Source organism: Scyliorhinus canicula, chromosome 2 (assembly GCF_902713615.1).
Source record: "Scyliorhinus canicula chromosome 2, sScyCan1.1, whole genome shotgun sequence".
NCBI lineage: Eukaryota > Metazoa > Chordata > Chondrichthyes > Carcharhiniformes > Scyliorhinidae > Scyliorhinus > Scyliorhinus canicula.
In genome coordinates this window covers 86,422,298-86,439,735 of record NC_052147.1, presented here as the reverse complement: position 1 = coordinate 86,439,735, position 17,438 = coordinate 86,422,298, and the positions used below count along the sequence as shown (strand labels likewise).

Genomic DNA, 17,438 nt, shown 5'->3' with positions numbered 1-17,438 from the left:
GAGTCTGCACGTCCTCCCCGTGTGCGCGTGGGTTTCCTCCGGGTGCTCCGGTTTCCTCCTACAGTCCAAAGATGTGCGGGTTAGGTGGATTGGCCGTGCTAAATTTCCCGTAGTGTAAGGTTAATGGGGGGATTGTTGGGTTACGGGTATACCGGTTACGTGGGTTAAGTAGGGTGATCGTTGCTCGGCACAACATCGAGGGCCGAAGGGCCTGTTCTGTGCTGTACAGTTCTATGTTCTATGTTCTATAGAGGATCGTCTCGCTCTATGCGGATGAACTGCTTCTCTACATGAGAAACCCCCTAACCAGCCTTCTGGACTTAACACCAAGTTCAACAACTTCAGACTGTTAACTCACTCCTCCACCTTCACCCCATTTTAATTCCGATCAATTTATTTTCATTTCTCATTTTTCATTGATTCATTTTTCCATCCCCCTTTTCATCCTGCTTTCCATCCTGTTTTTCCCTTACCATCGTCTCCACCCCACAAGGGCTGTCTGTTCCCTGTTCCAGGTTGTTCTTTGACACACTACTTACCTTTGTTCTGCCATTAACACATTCTGATCTCTCACTGTGCCGCGATCAGCACCCTTCTTAGCCATGATCACCACCATTTACATTCCTTTGTCTTTTTGTCCACAATTTATTTGTCAATCTCTTCCCAGCCTCCAAATATCGCTGGCCATCAATCCAGTCCTTTTACTGCTCCCCTCCCCTCACACACAACAACATAAACCTCATCCTATTTCCAGTTCTCTCTAGCTCTAACGAAGAGTCTTCCAGACTCAAAACGTAGCACTGTTCTCTTCACAGATGCTGTCAGACCTGCTAATGTTTTCCAGCATTTTGTTTTTGATCCCTACTTTTATATTCAATTCCCCTTGCAATAAACAACAAAATTCCATTTGCCTTCGTCACTTGCTGTACCTGCCGTAATGTTTTTGTGGTTCATATCCCAGGAGACCCAGATCCCACAACCTCAGAGTTCTGCAGTCTCTCTCCATGTAGATAATACACTTTTCTATTCTTCCTGCCAAAGTGTACAAGTTTCTTTGGTTCTGTCACATTTTTGCCCCTCAATTAACCTCCCTATATCCCTGTGATGGCTACTTTTTCAAGGTAAAATATGACCAAAAACATAGCTCTTCACCTATCTTTGGGTCACCAGCAAATTTAGCAACTATACATTTGTTCCTTTCATCTAAATCATTGATAAAAATTGTAAATAGTTGAGGCAGCAGCACTGTGGCTTCACAGCACCAGCGTCCCAGGTTCGATTCCCTGCTGGATCACTGTCTGTGCTGAGTCTGCACATTCTCCCCTTGTCTGCATGGGTTTCCTCCGGGTGCTCCGGTTTCCTCCCACAGTCCAAAGACGTGCAGCGTAGGTGGATTGGCCATACTAAAAGTGCCCTTAGTGTCCAAAAAAAAGGTTAGGAAGGGTTATTGGTTTCCGGGGATAGGGTGGAAGTGAGGGCTTAAGTGGGTCGGTGCACACTCGATGGGCCGAATGGCCTCCTTCTGCACTGTATGTTCGATGTTCAGTGAGCCCTTTGGCACTCTACTGGTTACATCTTGCCGAAAATGACCCATTTGGGCCTACTCTGTTTCCTGTTACCTAACCGATTCTCTTCATGCACTTTCATTTTCCACATCCACAATTTGCCCTTGATCCATGTTGCTTGTTATTTCCTCAAAGGATTCTGAACACAATTTCCTTTTCACTAAACCATGTTGACTGCCTGATTTGATCGAGATTTTCTAACAGCCCCACTCCTTAATAATAGTTTCCATAATTTTCCCAATGATATGTGTTAGGCTAACTGACCTGTAGTTTCCTGCTTTCTCCCTCCTACTGTGGATTAATTTGCTATTTTCCAATCTGACGGGACCTTTCCTAAATCTAGATAATTTTGGGAAATTAAAACCAATGCATCTACTATCTCAGCAGCTACTTCTTTTGAGACCAGAGGATAAAGTCCCTCAGGACCTGGGGATTTGCCAGCTTCCCATGATGATTTCAATTGTTTTAAGCTCCCCCTTCCCTTCACCTCATGATGCACACTTATTTCTTGGATATTATTTATGCCCTCTACAGTGAAGACAGATGCAAAAATATCTGTCCAATTCATCAGCTATTTTCTTATTTTCCGTTATTAATTTCCCAGACCCTCTCTCTAGTGAACCAATGCTCAGCTCTTTTCCTTTTTAGATACCTGTAGAAACTCTTAAATTGAATTCAGAAAGCAAAGTACTGCACATACCCCCGTCAACATCAATGGGGCCGAGGTAGAGATAGAACATAGAACAGTACAGCACAGAACAGGCCCTTCGGCCCTCGATGTTGTGCCGAGCAATGATCACCCTACTTAAACCCACGTAACCCGTATCCCAACAATCCCCCCATTAACCTTACACAACGGGCAATTTAGCATGGCCAATCCACCTAACCCGCACATCTTTGGACTGTGGGAGGAAACCGGAGCACCCGGAGGAAACCCACGCACACACGGGGAGGACGTGCAGACTCCACACAGACAGTGATCCAGCCGGGAATCAAACCTGGGACCCTGGAGCTGTGAAGCATTGATGCTAACCACCATGCTACTGTGAGGCCCAAATTTCCTTGGGGTACACATCTCTAAAAATCTGCCCTGGTCCACCCACGTCAATACTACCAAGAAAGCACAACAGCACCTATACTTCCTCAGGAAACTAAGGAAATTCAGCATGTCCACTTTACCTCTTACCAACTTTTACAGATGCACCATAGAAAGCATCCTATCTGGCTGCATCACAGCCTGGTATGGCAACTGCTCGGCCAAAGACCGCAAGAAACTTCAGAGAATCATGAACACAGCCCAGTCCATCAAACGAATCTGCCTCCCATCCATTGACTCCATCTACACCTCCCGCTGCCTGGGGAAAGCGTAGCATAATCAAAGACCCCTCCCACCCGGCTTACTCACTCTTCTAACTTTTTCCATTGGACAGGAGATACAAAAGTCTGAGAACATGCACGAACAGACTCAAAAACAGCTTCTTCCCCGCTGTTACCAGACTCCTCAATGACCCTCTTATGGACTGACCTCATAAACACTACACCCCTGTATGCTTCACCCGATGCCGGTGTTATGTAGTTACATTGTATACCTTGTGTTGCCCTATTATGTATTTTCTTTTATTTCCTTTTCTTTTCACGTACTTAATGACTTGTTGAGCTGCTCGTAGAAAAATACTTTTCACTATACCTTGGTACACATGACAATAAACAAAATCCAATCTAATTAGATTATTGATTAATCTTGTCTCAATCTACATTACTAGATCTAGAATAGCCTACTCCCTGGTTGGTTGTAGAACATGCTGCTCTAAGAAATCCTCCTGAAAATACATGGAGACGCAATATAAAATAAGGGGCAAAATTCTAAAAGTGGTACAGGATCAGAGGGATCTCGATGTATATTTGCATAGATCATTGAAGGTGGCAGGACAGGTGGAGAGCAGTTAATAAAGTATATAGTGTTCTGGGTTTTATTAATAGGGGCATTGAGTACAAGAGCAAGGAGGTTATGCTGAACTTATGCAAGACACTAGCTAGATCTCAGCTGGAATATTGTGATCAGTTCTGGACATCCCACAATAGGAAAGATGTGAACACATTGGAGAGGGTGTAGAAGAGGTTTACAAGACTGGTTCCAGGGATGAGAAACTTCAGTTATGAGGATAGATTGGAGAGGTTGGACTGTTCTTTTTGAAGAGAAGAAGGCTGAGAGGAGATTTGATAAACATTGTATAAAACACTGATGAAACTGTTCCGGCTCAAAAGGATCAAGAACAAGAGGGCACAGATGTAAAGTGGTTTGCAAAGGAAGCAAATGTGAGGATTTTTTTTTCCCCCCCACAGGGTGAGTGTTTCGGGTCTGGAATGCACTGCCTGGAAGGCAGGTTAAATTGAGGCATTCAAGAGGACATTAGTTGATTACTTGAATAGAAGGGGCAGTACGGTAGCATAGTGGTTAGCACAATTGCTTCACAGCTCCAGGGTCCCAGGTTCGGTTCCCGGCTGAGTCACTGTCTGTGCAGAGTCTGCACGTCCTCCCCGTGTGTGCGTGGGTTTCCTCCGGGTGCTCCGGTTTCCTCCCACAGTCCAAAGATGTGCAGGTTTGGTGGATTGGCCATGATAAATTGCCCTTAGTGCCCAAAATTGCCCTTAGTGTTGGGTGGGGTTACTGGGTTATGGAGGTGTTGACCTTGGGTAGGGTGCTCTTTCCAAGAGCCGGTGCAGACTCGATGGGCTGAATGGCCTCCTTCTGCACTGTAAAAAAAAAAAATTCTATGAAAACAATGTGCTGGAGAATGGGGAAAAGGCAGGGAAAAGAGTCGTGGTGCTCGTTTGGGGAGCCGGTGCAGACACCTTGGGCCAAATGCCCCCCTTCTGTGGATGTAGCTGTTACAAGGGGGCATAACTATAAGGTTCATGGTGGGAGATATAGGAGGGATGTCAGAGGTAGGTTCTTTACTCAGAGAGTGGTTGGCGCGTGGAACGCACTCCCAGCTATGGTAGTGGAACATAGAACATAGAACAGTACAGCACAGAACAGGCCCTTCGGCCCTCGATGTTGTGCCGAACAATGATCACCCTACTTAAACCCACGTAACCCGTATACCCATAACCCAACAATCCCCCCATTAACCTTACACTACGGGCAATTTAGCATGGCCAATCCACCTAACCCGCACATCTTTGGACTGTGGGAGGAAACCGGAGCACCTGGAGGAAACCCACGCACACACGGGGAGGACGTGATTAAAAGTCTCAGAAATATCCTGACCAAAGGTGTAACCAGCACCCCTAGGAGAAATACCCCAACCTCCACGGTCATCTGGATCTGACCATAGCAAGTCACACATTGGACCCTCGTGTGGAACCTCCTGAAGACGATCAAGTGCTCGAATGTGATCCAGTGTATCTATAGAAGGAGAAAGGCCTCCATGGAGGCAGAAAATCTGACCATCAACCAAGGCAGTGAGCGGAAGATAATCAAAGAGATCTGTAAAATATTTCCACACATTGGCATTTCCGTATTTTCTTAAACATTCGTCATAGAAGCCATATACTTGTGTAATTTGTCTGCTTTCGTGATTCCCTCTAAGTATTGTGATACGCTCACGATAACGCACCTTAAGAGCTACAAGGAGTGTAACTGTTTCGACTGAATAATAACCTCTGTCAACATAATCTCCCATAAAAAGATAATTTGTGTCTGGCGATTTGCCTCCAATTCTAAAAAGTTCCATACGGTCGTGAAACTGCCCATGGACATCCCCACAGACTGTAACAGGACATCGCACATCCTGCACATTTGATTCCTTTGTCAAGATTTCTTTAGCCTTCTCACATAGCGTCTTCACTTGGCTCTCGGTCAGCTGCTTGCAGTCATTGAGCTGCTCGATCCACTGGTCCAGTTCCTTGGTGAACACCTTCTCATCCATGGCTCACTTTACCCCGATCACCCGCTGGAGCTACTGACTCGCACAGGCCGGCACAGTTGGATCTTATGTCAAAGAGCAGTATCCACACACACACCCCCCCCCCCCCCTCCTCCTTTTCCCCCCCCGTTTATTTGAAAATATATAAATAACTTTTAAAAAAGACTGTCCAGCAGCGGAGAGGCCCCTGAGGTGTTGGTGGAGCCGGTGCAGCAAGCTGCCGTCCGGATCCGATCCCCAGCCCTCTGCTCCTCCTCTTCTACTCCCTCCCCCACCCCCGGCCTCCGGACTCCGGACTTCTCCTCCACAAAATGGCCGCCAACCTGCAATCAGCCCAGGAGTCGGACACTTTTTTTAAAATATAAATTTAATGTACCCAATTCACTTTTTCCAATTAAGGAGCAATTTAGCGTGGCCAATCCACCTACCTTGCACATATTTGGGTGATGGGGGCGAAACCCACGCAAACATGGGGAGAATGTGCAAACTCCACACTGACAGTGACCCAGAACCGGGATCGAACCTGGGACCTCGGCGCCATGAGGCAGCGATGCTAACCACTGTGCCACCGTGCTGCCCTTGGAGTCGGACACTTGAGGAACTTTCAGGCGGTTATTGGATAGGCGGTTATGGAGTGCACTAGAATGATTGGGAGTAGGTTGATTTGATCTTCGTTTCAGATTAGTTCGGCGCAACATCGTGGGCCGAAGGGCCTGCACTGTGCTGTACAGTTCTATGTTCTACGCACTGTGAAAAATCTGTGATTCTGTAAATAATTTTCATTTATCAGCATTTATCCTTTCTCTGCTACATGTGCTGAAAAATAAAATTTTCCACTTCCACCAAACTGACGAGAGCTGCAGCTTCCTACGGGTGCTAATATTGACAAAAATAAATGTGTTTTTTGACCCTCCTGCCTCAGGTGACAACTTAAATGTTGCTACCAAAGAAAATAACAGCATTTGTTCATGTCTACATATAATATTTTTGTCTTGCTGCTGGCCTGTCCACATACCTTCTCCCTCAGAATCTCTTTACCATTGTGTAAGCGAATCATTTTTAAAGAAAAGGTTGTGACTGCATACCTTTCTCAATTTGTTGTTTGAGCTCTTCCTGATCATGTTCAAGGTCTTGTTCTGCCAGTGACTGGGCTGCTTGGACGTGCTGGCGTAGTTCTTCAATGTAGCATTGCTGGTGCTGTATCTGTTCTTGGTAAAACACTTCCAATCCCTTCAGCTTTTGCTTGTACTCTTCATATTCCTGCTGTTTGTTCTGGTATCGCTCCTGAAGTTCCACCAGCTGCCTCCTGAGGATAAATGACAGTGAGATTTTAATCCAAGTGTGCATACGGTTTCATTTGTTGTTGTTTTCTTCTGGAGCTCGATGCACTAAACAGAGAGCACTTCTTCACATTGCAGAAGCAGAATCGTTCAGAGCACAAGATTCTTCAACAGCACCTCTCAAATCTATAACCTTGACCAACTAAAAAGGACAAGAACAGCAGGAACACATCATCCTGACTTGGGCATATATTGCAATACCTTCATTGTGTCGAGATTAAAACGCTGGAACTTCCTAGTCAGCAGCTCTTTGGGAGCACCTTCACTATACTGATTGTAGCGGTTCAAGAAGGCAGCTCTTAAGTGCAATTACGGATAGGCAATAATTTCTGGCTGTGGAGGTCCATCCTAACATGATACCAACTGGTTTTATTCAGGTATAATCAAACTGGAAATAAAATAATAGCTAGCCCAGAAAGCGAGTCACATTATGGAATCACCAACTCTCGAAAGATCAACATTGCAACAAAAGGAAATCCGCTGAGCATTAGACTTTCGGCTCCTTAAAATTATCAGTTTGATTTATTACATTTGTAACTTCATACATTTAAAAAAAAAAAAAATTTAGATTACCCAATTAAGGGGCAATTTAGCGTGGCCAATCCACCTACTCTGCACATTTTTGGGTTGTGGGGGTGAAACCCACGCAGACACGGGGAGAATGTGCAAACTCCACACGGCTTCATACATATTAACTGTAGTTACCTGTAATTACCTGTGTTTAAATGTATCTAACATTGCAACACATTAGCAAGTGTCCAAGCAAATATGCACTGTATTCCCGTACCAGCCTCCCCGAACAGGCGCCGGAATGTGGCGACTAGGGGCTTTTCACAGTAACTTCATTTGAAGCCTACTTGTGACAATAAGCGATTTTCATTTTTCATTTCATAGCACCAGATAGCAGCTTCCCAGGCATCTTTTAACCTGGTGACTGAACTTTGAGTTTTAAACACAAATTCCTTTCCTTTCAGCAATACATTCATCTGTTCTTTCATCACTGATTGTTCAGGACACTTCTGGTGTGATTCCTAACAGAGCCAGCCGTTAAGTTACCTAGCAACGATGCAGCTTGGGTTCTGCACAGTAAGCTCGCTTGGACGCGTAGGGACTGAGATACTGTGATTTGGTGAAATGTTTTAAATACGCCACAAATTATGGCAGTACACTGCATTCAAGCTAATAGCATTCAATGATTATACATTAAATTCAAAACTTGGTATTAAATTCAGTCATAGCACAGTAATATGTCAAATTTACTAGGAATCTAATAACAAACTTAACCATGGTATTCAGGCTGCATAGATTCCAGACAATTGTAGTGGGTGTTGGTACAGTTTAGCAAGCGCACGGCAAACAAAGAACGAAAAGAACTTTGCCAATAACAGAAATAAACTACAATAAACAAGTTAAACGAGTCATAAAAAACAAATCTTATGTTAAAACCCAAAAGGCACAAATCTCAAAGCACTGAGGTCTAACAGTTCCAAATATAACTTGTTTACTGAATTTTAAAAGCATATGTAATCTATGTTACATAACATAATACAGAGACTTTGGCACTTCTTACAGTTGCAAGTTTAATGCAAGGCATATATTATGTACAAGATATGAATATTAGATATGAGATTAAATAGCGTACTCACACAAACTCCAATTCGTAATTTCAAGTTGTTAGTCTTACAGTAATTTCACAGGTGAACTGTGAGAATGAATGACCGAGTCCCAAAGGTGCCTTGTTACCGGTGTCCCAGAAACGCAAATGGTGCTGTTCTGAATATCCCTGAAGTTTAAGTCTTAATGGAACCTTCAGGAAAACTCTCAAAATAAATCCGCCTGTACTGTAAGCTGGTGTTCAACATGGTGTGCCAAGAGGCTATTGCAACTATGGCAACAACTAAACAAGCAGTTTGAACAAGTGTCTTCCCACATAAAGCTCCATATAAAGAAAGTTTATAAACAAGAACCTCTTCTGCAAAAAAAGATTTATCATTGTGCCACTCATAGATGCTAATTAAATATATACATTAGAACAAAACTAGCTGTTTTATTGTTTCATCAGAAAAGGCTCATTTATTTGTATTTAATGTGCATTAAATCTTCTCACGGGCATAGTAAGTAATGGATAGTAAGTTTAAATAACTTAAGAGGTAGACTAGTTTGATATAATGACCACCATACCAACCTCTCATAGACACATAGAAGATAGGAGCAGGAGGCCGCCTTTTGGCCCTTCGAGCCTGCTCCACCATTCATCACGATCATGTCTGATCATCCAACTCAGGAGCCTAATCCTGCTTTCTCCCCATAGCCTTTGATCCCATTCGCCCCAAATGCTATATCTAGCAGCCTCTTGAATATATTCAATGTTTTAGCATCAACTACTTCCTGTGGTAATGATTTCCACAGGCTCACCTCTCTTTGGGTGAAGAAATGTCTCCTTACCTCTGTCCAAAATGCTTCACCCTGAATCCTCAAACTGTGCACCATTTGCGTTTCTGGGACACCGGTAACAAGGCATCTTTGGGACTCGGTCATTCATTCTCAGGATGGTTTGTTCACCTGTGAAATTACTGTAAGACTAGCAACTTGAAATTCCGAATTGGAGTTTGTGTGAGTACGCTATTTAATCTCATATCTAATATGACACATCCACCATCGGGAATGCCTTCCCTGCATCTACCCATCTAGTCCTGTTAGAATTTTATAAGTCTCTAGGAGATCCCCCCTCATTTTCTGAACTCCAGCGAGAACAATCCTAACCTAGTCAATCTCTCCACATATGACGGTCCCGCCATCCCAGGAATCAGTCGCCTGTGTTCATTATATCACTGAACCTAAACAAAGCCCAAAGTGTTTATTTGTTAAATAAAAATGTACTGTAGAAAAGCAGAAGTCAGATAATGTGACCTGAAACTCTGTTTCTTCACAAATCTTCAATGTATGGTCAGCTTTTTCTGCATTATTTATTGGATCACAGTATCAGAAGTGTATTATCTATTTGTATTTATGGAGTGTTTTTTGTTGAAAGAACACAAAGGCCTTTATGCAACAACTAGCTTTATTCATGCACCAGAAATGTAGCCATCAGCAGCATCTTAGATGCAGTGTGAGAAGAGTGATTCTGTTTTTAGGTAGTATTGGTTGAGGGCGGGAAGTTGGCTGTGACACCCTACTGCTCTACTGGATAGATTAACAACATTCACCTGGGCACTATAGTAGGTAGGTGGGAGCTCAAGTAAATATTCCTTCCAAAGCCTATAATGTGGATCGAAGCTAAAACCCTGTTATAAAGAGGCTAGATTACTGCCAACTCAGTCAAGTGGACACAACATGGCTAGTGGCACTCCATAGAACCATATAAATTCTCCAGTGCATAAGGAAGCCATTCAGCCCATCTCGTCTGCAATGACCCTCTGAAAGAGCACCCCATCAAGGCCCACTACCCTGCCCCATCCCCGTAACCCCTATTACCCCAGCTAACCTGCATATCTTTGGGTTTCCGGATTACCAGCCCAGCAACAAATACGACTACGTCACTGCCTCTGACTCATTGTTTATATTTCACAACCTAGTGTAGCACTGCATAAACACTTAAGACAGTACACATCAGGGACTGGAAAACACCTGCTGAATCCCCAAGGAATGACATGAGTCCCAGCGAAGTACAGGATCATATTTCCAGTTACAATGTGTGGTGGTATGATTAACATAGCTGCCTGCCATTGGTGCAGAACACCGGCTTACCATTGGCCCTGGTCGGTCATGTGCCTCTCGACCGATTGGTTGAGACCAGTCATGTGACGGCTCCTCGATTGGTCGAGGCTGAGCTAACCCCGCCTCCAGGGCGAGGTATAAATACCCAGTACGCCCGGCGGTCGTCCATTTACTGTAGTCGACCGCAGGACTAACATCTAGCTTATTAAAGCCTAACTTTTGTACAGCAACTCGTCTCGCGTTCGATTGATGGTTCATCACAATGCACACCTATTATTGTGGCTATCTTCAAAGTACCATCACCAAAACAACTTCCAACATCTCTCAGTTTTTCCCATTTTACATGCGGACACCACAATGCTGGTTGATCATTGCTTCATTTTGGGATTTGGCGAGTGGCTATACAGCTGGATGCCCTTCCTGCTGTTAACCTTCCCTATTTATCCATACTGGGGACTAGCGCTGATACACATTGGCATGCCTGCTCTCTGGTTCCTTCCGTAGCCAAGTCCTGGAGGGCGTTTTGAACCCAGGGACGTCCAGTTTAGAGGCAAGAGAGTCCCACTTGGGGCAGCACGGTGGCACAGTGGTTAACATTGTTGCCTCACGGCACCGAGGTCCCAGGTTCGATCCCAGCTCTGGGACACTGTCCGTGTAGAGTTTGCACATTCTCCCCATGTTTGCGTGAATTTCGCCCCCACAACCCAAATATGTGCAGGGTAGGTGGATTGGCCACGCTAAATTGCCCCTTAATTTGAAAAAATGAATTGGGTACTCTAAATTTATTTTAAAAAAAGATTCCCACTCAGCCACTCCAGTGCTTTTCTTGTGATATCTCAATTGATTTGGAAATAACTTATTAATCTTAGAACTACTTCCGTTTCCAATTAGGGAAGTCACAATGCTTCCCACGAATTGGGGATTGGTGTACAGCACAGTGAGATACTGAGCAATACAGACCAAGGTGGGTTCAAGTTTGACCCCAAGACTTTGTCACGTTCACGAGCAGCCAGGGTACAACAAGCAGCAGCAGATTAGCTTTAGCAACCCTTGGTCTGGGAGAGGGAAAAGGTTGCTCATCATTCATGCTGCTGACTGCTATAGACAGACAGGGCAGCACGGTAGCATGATGGTTAGCATAAATGCTTCACAGCTCCAGGGTCCCAGGTTCGATTCCCGGCTGGGTCACTGTCTGTGCGGAGTCTTTTATGCTAACCACCATGCTACCCTGCTGCCCCAATGTTCTATGTTCTAATTCACCCAAAAAATGACAATGTGTAATTTTGGGCAGGTTTGCAGGGTATTTGGGTCAGATCCAAACCTATAGTCACCCACACTTGGTCATTTTAGGACCTGGGGAGTTTCTCACCGGCCAATCTGACACTAGAATTTCTTTACGCAGCGGGGATCAATACTCGCCAGCGACACTGACTCCTCAGAGATTTTGAAAGGGTGCTCTGCTCTCAAAGTGAGGTTGGCACTGCCAGGGAGCCCAGGGAGTGCCAGGGCACTGCCCTGTCCTGACCCCAACCACCCAGGTGTCTGCAATGGCCTTCAAGACCCCGGAGTGGCCATCACACCTGATCTCCGCTTGTGGAGACCAGTGCTAATCCGCGCCCGGGTGAGGCCTTGCCGGTGCTGTCTGTGACTCCTGGGAGCCGGGTGACTGTGGCCTCAAACTGGCCGTGCATTTAATGGTTCATTTAAATATTATTGCCTGGATCACGCCCGGAGAGGGTGTGACCCAGATTGAGCCGGGCGGCTCACATGAGGTTTGGGTCTCTCCTGCGATACTCCTGGTGCAAAGGGATCGGCATTAGGCACAACGGGGTGGAAAAATCGTGCCCACAGAGTTACATTGTGCATGGAAACAGGAAAAAAGCAGGGGAAGGGCACGAAGTCCTGATGCTCATTTGGGCAGACACCATAAGCCAAATGGGCTCCTTCTGCACGTAACAACTCTGTGATCCGGTGATATCATCCTGTTCACCACCTCAAGATGTAACGGCCAATTCAGTACTTTCATAAAGTGTAATAATAACTATAATCTATTTTATCAGTGTTGACTGGGACAACTTACTCTACATCATAAAACTGCCATGGGATCTCTAAACAGCCACCTGAGGGGACAGGTGGAACCTCGGTTTCCCCAACAGAAGGTACCTCTTGCAATGTAGCACTCCCTCAGTAAGAGTTTCAGTTTAATGAAATAATATTTATTGTCACATGTAGGCTTACATTAACACTGCAATGAAGTTATTGTGAAAAGCCCCCAGTCACCACATTCCGGCACCTGTTCAGGTACACAGAGGGAGAAGTCAGAATGTCCAAATTACCTAACAGCACATCTTTGGACTGTGGGAGGAAACCGGAGCACCCGGAGGAAACCCTCGCAGACACGGGGAGAACGTGCAGACTCCACACAAACAGTGACACAAGCCGGGAATTGAACCTGGGACCCTGGAGCTGTGAAGCAACAGTGCTAACCACTGTGATACTGTGCCACCCCGATTTTGTGCTCAGAACTCTGCAGTAGGAATCAAACCTACAAGTTTTGAACTCCGGAGAGGGCACTACCCACCGAGTTGGGGCTGATACTTTTAAACAGGGTTCACTTACTGCTAGCTTGGGATTCCTTTTGGACTTTCCTTTTGGACGACACGGTAGCACAGTGGTTACCACAGTTGCTTCACAGCTCCAGGGTCCCAGGTTCGATTCCCGGCTTGGGTCACTGTCTGTGTGGAGTGTGCACATTTTCCCCGTATCTGTGTGGGTTTCCTCCAGGTGCTCCGGTTTCCTCCCACAGTCCAAAGATGCGCAGGTTAGGTGGATTGGCCATGCTAAATTGCCCTTAGTGTCCAAAAAATGGTAGGTGGGGTTAAGGAAATAGGGTGGAGGTATGGGTATAGGGTGGAGGTATGGGCTTAGAAAGGGTGCTCATTCCAAGGGCCGGTGCAGACTTGATGGGCCGAATGGCCTCCTTCTGCAATGAAAATTCTATGATTCTGTGATTTAGATCTGTGCAGTTGAATTCAGGTGTGACTTCCCCCCACTCCAGTCACTCACTTGAGATACTGGAACTCTCATGTGTCATTAAATTCCTGAAGAGGAAAGGGGGCACAGGGGGAAAGAAATTTATAGCGCAAGGAAGTTGCACTGGTCAGATTTAAAACTTTCCAGAAAATATCAGATATTGTAAAGCTAGACAATTAAAGCGGTGGGCTCGGGCAATGAGAGTATTTTGTTAAATTTCTTTCTCATCTTAATGTTGGAATTATGAGCCTCACTAATAAAATTAACATTTATGAGAAAGAAATTGAAGAAAATTCTCCTGAGGCTAACATTTTCTTTCACAGAAAGAACACTTCCATCAAATATACTTTCCTTCCCACGAACCCCCGCTTTTTAACTGTGGGTGATATGACTGGACTTTCACCATACAACACAAAGGATCATGTCATGACTTGTCACTATCTGAAATGTCAATGTCTATCAAGAGCAGTTATTAAGCAAAGGCAGACTGGAGGCAAGAATAAGTCTTCTATTTAAGGGTAGCACGGTTGCACAGTGGTTAGCACAGTTGCTTCACAGCACCAAGGACCCCGGTTCGATTCCCGGTTGGGTCACTGTCTGTGCGGAGTCTGCACGTTCTCCCCGTGTCTGTGTGGGTTTCCTCCGGGTGCTCCGGTTTCCTCCCACAGTCCAAAGATGTGCACGTTAAGTGGATTGGCCGTACTAAAATTACCCTTAATGTCCAAATAAAGGTTAAGTGGGGTAACTGGGTTACGAAGATAGGGTGGAGGTGTGGGCTTAAGTAGGGTGCTCTTTCCAAGGGCTGGTGCAGATTTGATGGGCCAAATGGCCTCCTTCTGCACTGTAAATTCTATGATTTATATTGCACGTTTCACAACCTCAGGATATCCCAAAAAACCTCTGTTGGCTGCAATGTAGGAAATAGGACAGTTAACTTGTATGAGCAAAGTCCCACAAACAGCAATCATGATCACATTGTCTGTTTTATAGACGTTAGTTGAAGGCCAGGATACGGAGGAGAACTCCCTCATTGTTGTTTGGAATAATGATGTGGGACCTGAAAGGATGGACCAGACTCGATAATGACCCATGACCACTGGTCACACTCCCTGGAACTGTAGAGGACAGTAAAAAGCAAAATTACAAATGGAAAACGTTCAGAGAGATGTAGGGGGAAGAAAGTGTAGGAATACAATAAAATTACTAAAGATATGCAGTAATATGGCGGCACGGTAGCACAATGGTTAGCACTGTTGTTTCACAGCTCCAGGTTCCCAGGTTCGATTCCCGGCTTGGGTCACTGTCTGTGCGGAGTCTGCACGCTCTCCCCGTTCCCATTCGATCTGATGAAGAGATCGAGAACCAGAGGGCGCAGATTTTGGGTAATTGGCAAAAGAAGCAATGGCAAAATCTGGAAAAACGTTTTAACGCTGACAATGCGGTGGAATGAGGTTTAGTTTTTTTTTATTTTTCAAATTAAGGGGCAATTTAGCGTGATCAATTCACCCACTCTGCATGTTGGGGTGAGACCCACGTAGACATGGGAGAATGTGCAAACGCCACACAGACAGTGACCCAGGGCTGGGATTGAACCCAGGTCCTCGGCACCATGAGACAGCACTGCTAACCACTGCACCGCCACTGTGTCAACCCAAGTGAGGTTTAGTTGAGACAATCAAGAAGGAATTGGATTGTTATCTGAAAAAGAAGAATGTGCAAGGCCACAGGAAGAAAATTGTGTTGTACTAGTTAAATTACTCCTACAGCTAGCACAGACATGATGGACCGAATGGTCTCCTTCTGCACTGCAACAATTTTATGATATGTTTTCCTGCACTCTGTTGTACTACTTCACTGTTTGCTAATGTAATTTTCAATGTCATTTTTTCAAGTTAATTCTGAGGCTGATTTTGAGGGATTGTTTCCAAGTGTTTAACCTAGCTTTCATCATACTCATGTACTTTTCTATTATCATCTGAAAGCGCATTATATTATGGTCATTATTGTCGAGATGTTCCCCTATTTTTACTTCTCTTCTCCACTCATCATTACCAGATCCAATAGAGGATCTTCGTTGTTGAGCTTTTAAGTATTGGGTTTGTGTTTTGGTGTACAGTTATGGTATTACACACTTATCGAAAAACTGTTTTGATGGTCACATTTTGTAAGCCTCAGACTAAATTTAAAGACTGCTTCGAAAATGGACTCCCGAGATTGACCTGGTATCCTCTGGAAGGTGTGAACAACCATGTTCACAGAACCATAGAATTTACAGTGCAGGAGGTGGTAATTCGGCTCAGCGAGTCAGCACTGGCCCTTGGAAAGCTGACCCTACTCAAGCCCACACCTCCACCCTATCCCAGTAACCCTACCTAATCTTTTGGTCAATAAGGGGCAATTTAGCACAGATAATCCAACGAACCTGCACATCTTTGGACTGAGAGAGGAAACCAGAGCACTCGGAAGAAACCCACGTAGACACGGGAAGTACAAACTCCACACGGGCAGTCACCCAAGGCCAGAATTGAACCGGGACCCTGGAGCTGTGAGGCAGCAGTGCTAAGCACTGTGCCACCGTGCTATCTCTTTTGATCACTTATAGGTGGTAAAGTGATTTTGGATTGCTAAATGGGATTATCACTTATTTTATATGATTCGGCATTTCTGAGACAGTCATCGGCATTTTATCTGGTGTAGGATATACAAGAGAGATCCATTTTTAACTATCCTGAAGAGGCTACAATGCTGCAGAAAGGAAAACTGCTAGCAATAGGGAAGGGGACATCCAGAACAACAGGTACTGGTCTGCTGCAAAGAAACTAGGCAGCTAAAAGTGCCATGTCACAGAACAGAAGTAATGAATCTTCTCCAAGCCTTTTTAACCTCAGTAGGTACACTGAGCTCATCAGTGAAAGCAACCTCCAGTAATTTGACAGTGAAAGTCATCACAGCTGCCTAAACAAAGCTACAGCCTCTACAAGGGTTAATAAGGAGCTGACCCACCCAAATAACTGAGTGGTAATTAACTGTATCACCTGAATCCGGATTAGGTTTCAATAGGTGTTGATTACATGCTTTTGAAGATCAGTGAGAGTAATCCATCAACAGGTCCGGCCGTCGAATGTCCGAGGAGGTTGTCCGGCTGGACTGTGTGCCCCGCTTCTGTGGCTATGTTCACGGCTGGGTGTCCCTGGAGAGGGTGCATCCAGTGTCCACAGACATCATAGAGGCCTTCCATGCCCGGTGGGCAACACAGAACATACATCCTAATGTTTCCGATTCAACTACTTCCACAGGCAGTGCATTCCATGCCCCCACTACTCTCTGAGTAAAGAACCTACCTCTGACATCCCCCCTATATCTTCCACCACGGCTGGGTTGCTTCATAGACCCTCTTAATCACATTTTGATTTGATGTTTGACAAGTTTCCGTTGTTGTTTGTTTTGTTTGGGTAGTGCCCCTACCAGGTGTGGCCCCTTTTAAATTGTCCCCGAGTTGGTTTCCGTTCATATATTAAGTTGATCAACTCCAATAGACCGTCATCTGAATCTCCTCAGCTTTATTTAAGAAAGTAAGAAGTCTTACAACACCAGGTTAAAGTCCAACAGGTTTGTTTCAAACACGAGCTTTCGGAGCACGGCTCCTTCTTCAGGTGAATGGAAAGGCTTGTTCCAGAAATGTTTATATAGACACAGTCAGAGATGCCCCGGAATGCGAGCACCTGCAGGCAATCAAATCATCAAAGATGCAGAGAGAGAGGTAACTCCAGGTTAAAGAGGTGTGAATTGTCCCAAGCCAGTTCAGTCGGTAGACCTCTGCAAGTCCAGGCTTGTTGGTGGGGGCCGAATGTAAT

At 45.0% G+C, this 17,438-nt stretch overlaps 2 protein-coding genes across 3 annotated transcripts in view; both read right to left on the bottom strand.

Annotated features, from left to right (window-relative positions):
- The window catches only part of stard9 (StAR-related lipid transfer (START) domain containing 9), a 391,160-nt gene that overhangs the window by 50,940 nt on the left and 322,782 nt on the right, over positions 1–17,438 (bottom strand). For both annotated transcript variants that reach the window (XM_038782026.1, XM_038782033.1), the window contains exon 22: positions 6,580–6,800. In XM_038782026.1, the coding sequence (XP_038637954.1) occupies positions 6,580–6,800 (221 nt within the window). The remainder of the gene's footprint in view (positions 1–6,579; positions 6,801–17,438) is intronic.
- LOC119962471 (serine/threonine-protein phosphatase 2A catalytic subunit alpha isoform-like) lies at positions 3,341–5,764 on the bottom strand. The gene is made up of 2 exons (XM_038790423.1): positions 4,799–5,764; positions 3,341–3,385 (listed from the first exon to the last, which is right to left on the bottom strand). Exons 1-2 carry the CDS (start codon positions 5,495–5,497, stop codon positions 3,341–3,343), a joined length of 744 nt encoding a protein of 247 aa, XP_038646351.1. The 5' UTR covers positions 5,498–5,764.